We start from the raw sequence: 8459 nt of genomic DNA, 5'->3' as shown, positions 1-8459 counted from the left end.
TGAAAGATTGGAATATGTATGGTTTGGGACATTCGGAGTTACATGAGCCTATCAGTGACCGGTTCATAGTGGGACAACACGTGACTTAGTGAGGAGAAGAATGTAGGGACATGAGAGCTGAGGCTAACAGTGCATTAGGCCATAAGAGTTCCAGGGTGTCTGCTATAGTCACTAATTTCAGTTTTAATATTCCATTTGTTCTTTCTGTTTTTTCAGAGGATAGAGCGGCGATAAGAAAAACGAAGTTTATGAGTGAGAGAAAACTTTTCATTGCTGTCACAGAGAAATTTTCTCCCCTATATATAGATAAATTGAAATGGCACAAATAGTAAACACAAAATCAAGTTGATTTTTAACTCCCATGAGTGCTGTGGTTTTCTGACAAGAGAGTGCTTCAATCCGTGTAGAAAACAAAATACTATTACCAGTACACACATGACCCATGGAGGGAATGCAATTGTTTAAGATCCTTTTGCAGATACTCAAATGTTTCCTTGGGACAGTATTACAATTCGTATCCCATCTTCACAGTTGTTGGGATTTTATTAGTTCCAAGAAAGACAAGAACTGGCCCCATTCTCTGCTATACTAGAAAAGTTTCTCCACAAGTGTTTGTTTATATTGCAGCCAACATGTTCCTACTGTGATGTGTTGTCTCTGGAGGATTTTAGCAAATATTCATTTGAGATCATTTGGCTCCACCAGACAGCTGTCCCGGCTTTGGTATATCTTGTACTCATGAATGTAACAAATCAATCATTTCAAGTGACTCTTTACAAAATTGGGGGCCAAATTTTCTGCATTTAAGATAGAATTATTGAATTTTTCCATGGATTTGGAGAAGTTCTTTATGTTCTCAAAGAGGAGCTTGCATAAGGGCTTTAGTCAGGAAGTCATGTTTAGCATGATGATCTCCTCAAGCATTTTTTCCTTAGCTTCTACAGTGTCTTTTATACTGTTAAACTTTGTCTTTATGGCGGGAATTTCTTTGATTTGTATGAAGACATCAAATAATTCATGTATTTGGTGTCCATTCTTAATAGGGATACATAAGATAGATGAAAAGTTAAGAAAAGTTTAGATGGTTAAGAAACCTTATTGTCTCCATAGTATTTGGAAGCTTTGAGCTACGTTAAAAACATATTGACTAACACTAAATATAATTTTTTGTAAATTGACATGTCCAAGAGAGATCCGCAAGTTCAGCCACTTGAATCAATTTTGTTTCTGTTAAGGGATTGAATTTTATAAAGGAGTCTGGAGTAGTTATTGCATAACCAGCCTAATATTGTCTCTTTTCAATTTTTAAGGTAAGATTATTACAAAATTTATTAATGCAGAATTTGGTATTAGAGTGTCCAAAAGATCTGTACTGGACGTGGACACTTCTTGAAAGACACAAGCACAATCGTGAGATTCCTTTAGTTGAGTAGTGTAACAGAGTCAAATAATATGAGGAGAAATTAATAATATTTCAGAATTAGTCAATCAATTGGTAGAAAACTGTTGGTTGCCTATAGATAGCAGAACATTGGTACTCTGTGTGGTATCATCAGATTTAATAGTGACCCAGTGCAAGATCTGAAGATGCTTCAACCCGTTTAGCTGACACTACATTTATTTTGAGACAAGGAGGATAATTTTGACTACTGTATCAAGAGATAGGCATGATGTGCAATGGGTCTTTGTTGTTTGCCATGTTGTTGAGTAATATCCATAGGGTATGGCCTTCCTTTTATATTCCTACACAAGGAAAAGTTTATTACAATCAAAGATCTTATGATCAGCTGTTCTATGGAGTGTACAGTATATTCCCTTTAGAGCTGGGCAGACAGAATATAGAGGCTTGTTGTGGCTCACTTAGTGTCCCAATTGAGGTAATGGGAAAAATATAAATTCAAAGGTTTTCTAACCAAATGACCAAACTCTGGTGTCTATTCTAGCCTTTCTGAAGAGAGATTAGCTGTCAAAACTAAATAGAGAAGAGAAAGGGAACTTTGTGACAGGATTCTATGTCTGAGGGCTTCATTCGAGTCTTCAGTAAAGAGAGATTAGTTTTTATTCTGCTGTTTAGTCCCAAGATAAGCAACTGGAAAGATATCAGTAGTGAGGAGTTATACTGCTGTATCAATATGTAGGTTGAAAAAGCTGCAATGATTATTCCAAACAGCTTTGCCTTCTTATCGTAAAGTGATTGCTTTATTTGTTCTTAGTGCCATCAAGTTGATTCTGACTCCTAGTGACCCTGTATACAACACAGCAGAACTTTGTCTGGTTTTTCTTTTGTACCATCCTCTCACCTTCCGGTGCTGTATCAGACAATGCTCTGCTGCTATTCATAGGGTTTTCATGGCCAACTTTTTTGGAAGTAGGTGGCTAGGTCCTTCTTCCTAGTCTTTCTTAGCCTGCAAGCTCTACTGAAACCTGTCCACCATGGGTGACCCTGCTGGTATTTGAAATGCCAGTGGCATAGCTTTCAGCATCACAGCAACATGCAGCCACCACAGTATGACAACCAATGAAATGGTGATGTGGTTCCCTGACTGGGAAACCAACCCCAGGCCATGGCTGTGAGAGCACTGAATCTTAACAACTAGACCACCAGGGCTGGCAGATTTATTTCTACCTTAGGTGAAATAACAGCACACATTGGTGTGAGGATCCATGATTATTACATCTTATGTTGTTTCCACAGTCCATTGCAAGTAGTATTTTTAAATAAGTGCCACCCACCCAGTTCCATCACAGATGCAAACACTGAACATAGCAGTGGGTCAAATCATCAAGCTTCCTTTCAATATGAAAGTGTACCCATGCTTATTTTCAGATGTAATTGTTATCAATTTAAGGGTTGGTTAATGCAAAAGGAAGTTTGGTGGGCGAGACTCTCAGCCAGTGCATAGAGAAGTTTGATGTGACTCACAACAGCTTGCTACACCCAGAAAACCCCGTTTCCTGTTCTGGGGTTGCAGCAGCACACACCCAGCAATACTTGTTTCATCGTGTCAGCCTCATCTCACAGTGTAGAGCTTTGACATTGAAGAACAAGATATTTTCCATCTAGCGGAAGAATACAAAAATGTTGTTCTCCAGCCTTTTGAAAGTGGTCCTGGCTTCAATGTGGCTGGGTAGGGAAAGCCCACGTGGGAATGTGCCTCCTCTACAACCTAAAGACCAGGGGTACAGGCAGTGTCTTCTGGGCACCCAGGGAAGGAGGGGTAGCAGAGTGTAAAATAGAATTTCTTTGTCCCACACCATTTCTCCCAAAACCTTCTGATTTTATCTTTTTTTCCTTCAGGATCCAGTACTGGCCAGAAAGTAACTCAAGTGCAACCAGCAATGTTAGTTCAGGAGAAGAAGGCTGTGACCCTGAACTTGCAGATATGATACCAGTGTTGGAAGTTATAGTCTATTCTGGTACAAGCAGCCCAGCAGTGGGGCGATGATTTTCCTTATTCGTCAGGATTCTTATAGCCGGGAAAGTGCCACAGAAGGTCGCTACTCATTGATTTTCCAGAAGGAAAACAAATCCATCAACCTTGTCATCTCATCTTCACAGCTGGAGGACTCTGCAGTGTATTTCTGTGCACTGAAAGAGCCCACAGTGTGAGATGTGTTGGAAGGTGGTGTACCAAAACCCCAGGGCTTTGCTTGATACACGCACCTGCTGTAGGGATGGAGGCAGGAAACTAGCATCACAGACAGGAAGTAGCTAGGGCTGTGGCAGCACAGGTGTAGGGTTAGAAGTAAAGCATTCACTCTAAGAAAATACCTTTCTAGGTTCGTAGACCCTTTCTGGAATTATCACTCATCAAAAATGTCCTTAGCCCTGAATCATTGGCTTGAAATTGCTTATTGAAGCCAAAGAAGTGCCACAATAAAGAATTTGCCATTTGGTTATCAGGTTGAGCTAGATGAAATGACTAAGGAAAGTCAGAAACATCTGACTCAAAAATCAATAAAACTATGTGCGAATTGTGGAGTTTTAGGTCAACTTGTTCAATAAATATTTATTGAATATATGTTATAGGTATTGTTTTGAATAAGAAAGGCTGTGAAATCTCTGTGCTTTTCCTCTTCTTGTGTATCATGCCGTTTTATACTATTTAATGAATTAGTTTAATTTAGATTCATTAGCTGTGTTAATGGTACTATTGTTTACTGTCTAAGGTGCCTAATAGGTGACAAACATTATGCTAATGCTCATTCCATCTTATTAACACCTGGAATATTATTCAACCTTAAAAAGGAAGGAAATTGTGACATATACTACAATATGGATGAACCTTGAGGACATTATGCTAAATGAAATACATCACAAAATGACCAATATTGCATGATTCCAATTATACGAGGTATCTAAAGTAGTCAAACTCATAGAAAGAGAAAGTAGAATGGTAGTTACCAGGAGCTGGAGGAACAGCACGGAAAAGGTCAGTTTCCATAATGTAGACTTTCCTTCCTCCCACCAGTCTTATCCACAAAGTGGTCAATAATTAGTGGCTCTTCGAGGGACACTGTGAAGGAGGAGAGGATGAATTATCTTCTTTCTCTGCTCTTGCCCTTCCCTTTACCACTCCTCCAAAAGCAGATTTGCCATCACATGGCTCATTTTGCACACCTCCAGGCCCTCTTTGTTCAATCAGTGTTCCACAATCCAAAATACTCATTCTCTCCAATGTCTTCCTTCCACCTCTAACATTTTCCTAGTCCCTTAAAATTTGAGTGGTAATGGATGGTTGATAAGTGATCTTGTATTGTAACTCCCTCTTATAGCTGAATTCGAAAGCAGATGTATAGAGTAGAAATCATAAAAGGTTTAGCTTAAATTATTTTTTTTAATTTTACCTTTTTAACAGTTTTAAGTGTACAATGCAGTGGTATTAAGTACATTTACATCGTTCAACCAGCACCACCATCCATCTCTAGAACTCTTTTCATCTTGAAAAACTGAAAATTTATACGTATTAAACAATAACCCCCCATTCTTCTGTCCCTCCAGCTCCTGGTAACTACCATTCTACTTTCTCTTTCTATGAGTTTGACTACTTTAGATACCTCGTATAATTGGAAACATGCAATATTGGTCATTTTGTGATGTATTTCATTTAGCATAATGTCCTCAAGGTTCATCCATATTGTAGTATATGTCACAATTTCCTTCCTTTTTAAGGTTGAATAATATTCCAGTGTATGTATACACCACACTATGTTTATCCATTCATCTGTTGATGGATATTTGGATTGTTTCCAACTTTTGATGGAAACGTGGATACATAAATATCTTGATATTTTGTATATACACCCAAATTCTTTAAATTTTTTTCAGTATATCTTCAGAAGTGGAATTGCTGGAGCATATGGTAATTCTATTTTAAAATTTTTAAAAAACATTTATATTGGCTACTTTGAACAACTATACTCTAGACTCCTTTATCACAAGCAAATTACAAGGAACAGAGAGTGAGAGTGATCTCTGGTCATGAATGAAATTTTGCTACCCTGGTGGTTCACCAAAGCCTAGAAGAGTTTGTCACTCTTGCTACACTGCATTGCTCAAGTCAGTCGCCTAATGATTGGTTTGAAAGGAATGCTCATGCTACTGCCTGGTGGTGAGCTCCTGAACTGTAATTTGTGTATCCTTTATAATGTTTTCTTTCCTCTTTTGGTGAAAGAGCCAAACCTTCAATTATTTAACTAATTTTTCTTAGTGCCATTTGCATAAAGAACCTTTTAACATACTATCTCAAACTACTCACACATTGACTCTGGACTCATGAAGTCTCTTGATCTGAATCCGTGGAGAGAGAACTACAGGAAACAGACGGAGCAAAGCTTCCATCTACGTGTCTAGGGATAAATGTTCACAAGGCCTTACAGAAAGATATGTCCTTCTCCAGAACTATACCCTGATAATGGTCAGAGGTTTTCTGTTTTGTTTTCTAAAACAAATGTTCATAAAAAGGGAGCTAAAGAAGTGTTTGCTTTTGCTGCTGGTACTTCACAGAAAATAATCAGTTTTTTTAATATTTGTGTAGTTAGGGGGCTTTTTCCCAGCTGATCTTAGACCTTTCTCCCTTATCTTTGAAGACTGTCTTGGTCTAGGACAATTATCACAAAGGAAATCTGTAAGCTGGTATTGCGCTGGGTGCAACAAAACAACCTGGGGAGATTTTAAAAATTACAACTTAGTGGGTCTCAATCCTGGAAAATTGGTCTTGAAATTAATAGTGGGATCCCAGAATCTGTAATTTAAATCAGTTACACATCAATTCTTCTATCAGCTGTTGTTAATATCAGCTAATACGTCTTTAACAATTTGAAAAGCTGAGAAAGAAGAGGGTCTTAAATTATGTCCCAGGTTTTTGATGCAAATCCATACCTTCTAGGTTCCCTACCACGTGGGGAAAAATTATTTGATTAAAGTTTGGCAACAAAATATAGCAGACAGACCTCAGGAGAAAGCATCTTTGAGGCTAGATAGCCATTGAAAGTATAAGATAGGATTCGTTGCCTGATTCACATAGGTTAGCTGTCTTATCTTGGAGCCACCAATACGGTGGCATGATAAGATATGGATCTCAGTTCATTTCACAGGGATTTTGTAACTTCGGTTATGAGTTTTTTCTGTCTAGGATTCATATTTTCACTTTTTAATGATTCTGAAATTCAGGAATATTTGACTATTGATAAGATAGTGTAACTTTTCTCCTAAAAAACTTTTGTTAAAAAGATACCATTCCTTATGATTAATATTATTTTAGGACCGAAAAAATATTGCATTTCCAATAGTAGTGAATCTTCAATCAAAGACTGTTTATTTATTATTTTTGTTTAATTTAACAAACACTTAGTGAGCACATAATAATTGTCAACCAGTGTTTTATATATTGGGGTACAGTGCTACAAAACACAAAATCACTCAATAATGCTTTGGCTTCTTATTACTTCCTCGGCATTCAACCTCAAACTCTCTTCTGACTTTCAATGAATTATAGGCTGGCCCACAATGGATACATGAGAATATAAAGTATTGTATTAAGAAGCTCAAGAAAATTGTTATCTTTTCAGCTACAGAAATACCCTGGGATGCTCTGTTAAAGAACTTCCATGTCAAGTGGGGTCCTAAGAACAAAATAGACCTGAGAGGTTATGACAATCGTTGTTCAGGTTTCTAAGTGCCACCTGAAGACTACTTATGCTTCATAAATAAAGTCAGAGATGAGAATATATTTCTCATTTTCGGAGGAGTCTAGGAAACATGCACCCATTTCAGTCCCTGTCCACCAGGGGGTGCAGGTTCCTAACACAAACTCATTTCCTGAGTGAAACGTAGACTTCAAAATTTCATTTCACTGTGACTTCAACATTTCTTCACGCTAAGAATCAAGAACATTATTTAGACTACACTCTAGAAATGAACTCTGCTCCAGGCTTAGTGACTGTGGTACTCTTAATGCTTGGTAAGTAAAATCCCTCTTAAAATGTGGATTCTTTCTTCTGTTACGTCAGCAAAACGTTTAACCATAATTTTATCCCAGAGCTTTATGCCCAAGGTGACACAGATCTCTTATTTTTCCCCAGGACAAACCTATGGAGACTCAGTGACCCAGATGGAAGGCCCAGTGATACTCTCAGAAGGGGCTTCTCTGACTATGAACTGTACTTATTCAACCACAGGGTACCCCACTCTTTTCTGGTATGTTCACTACCCTGGAGAAGGTCCACAGCTCCTCCTGAGAGCCACAAAGCCCGACGAGAAGCAAAGCAACAAAGGTTTTGAAGCTACATACAATAAAGAAACCACCTCCTGCCACTTGGAGAAGGCCTCAGTCCAAGAGTCAGACTCCGCTGTGTACTACTGTGCTCTGGGTGACACAGTGACAGGAGATGCAGGGGGAGCTGAGCGCAAACTCTGAGCAGCAACAAGGGGCCTGGTTGCTGACCGTCTCTGACTGTTTGATCCACTCTGGGTTCAGCATAATCTATGGCTGTTTGTCCCGCAGTCTCTGGTTGATACAAAATCATACAAATGGCTAGAGCTTAAGAATAAGAAGTGAAGCTTCCCTATACCCAACTCTTCATTAGTGAAATTGAAAACAGAATCTGACACCAATAGTTGCTCTTTCAGGATCAAAGTAATTTCAAAGTAAAACCACACAAAGAATGAAGTGGTCTGTGCTCATCCTTGTAGTCAAAATCCATCCCCACAAGTAGTTCCAGGCCATTCTGGCAGGTATTACTGTGTCTTATTATACTTTTAGAGAGCCAAAGTGTGCCAGAGATGGTAATGTCTGCATAATGTCTTCCTGACAGAGTATGGCAGGAGAGATGATAGGAGACCTACAACCTCAAAAAGCCATGGTTCTTAATAGAGAAAGAAGGGAAGAGAAGAAAAGAGGGCGAACAGAATCTCACAAGTAACAGCAATGAAAAGAGAGGAAAGGAACTTTTATCCT

The 8459-nt window shown here is 38.5% G+C and overlaps 1 pseudogene and 1 gene segment (V, D, J or C); both read left to right on the top strand.

The window, feature by feature from the left end:
* The first annotated feature begins 3079 nt into the window (after positions 1 to 3079).
* On the top strand, positions 3080 to 3610 carry LOC131405451 (T cell receptor alpha variable 14/delta variable 4-like; annotated as a pseudogene).
* Positions 3611 to 7390: 3780 nt separating this feature from the next.
* Positions 7391 to 7919, top strand: LOC131405285 (T cell receptor alpha variable 9-2-like). The segment is given in 2 exon segments: positions 7391 to 7463; positions 7585 to 7919. Coding segments are annotated over 2 exon segments (381 nt in total).
* Positions 7920 to 8459: the final 540 nt, after the last annotated feature.

The sequence above is a fragment of the Diceros bicornis genome, chromosome 5 (genome assembly GCF_020826845.1).
Source record: "Diceros bicornis minor isolate mBicDic1 chromosome 5, mDicBic1.mat.cur, whole genome shotgun sequence".
NCBI lineage: Eukaryota > Metazoa > Chordata > Mammalia > Perissodactyla > Rhinocerotidae > Diceros > Diceros bicornis.
Note: the sequence above shows the minus strand (reverse complement) of the source record. Positions and strands in the feature narration are given on the sequence as shown.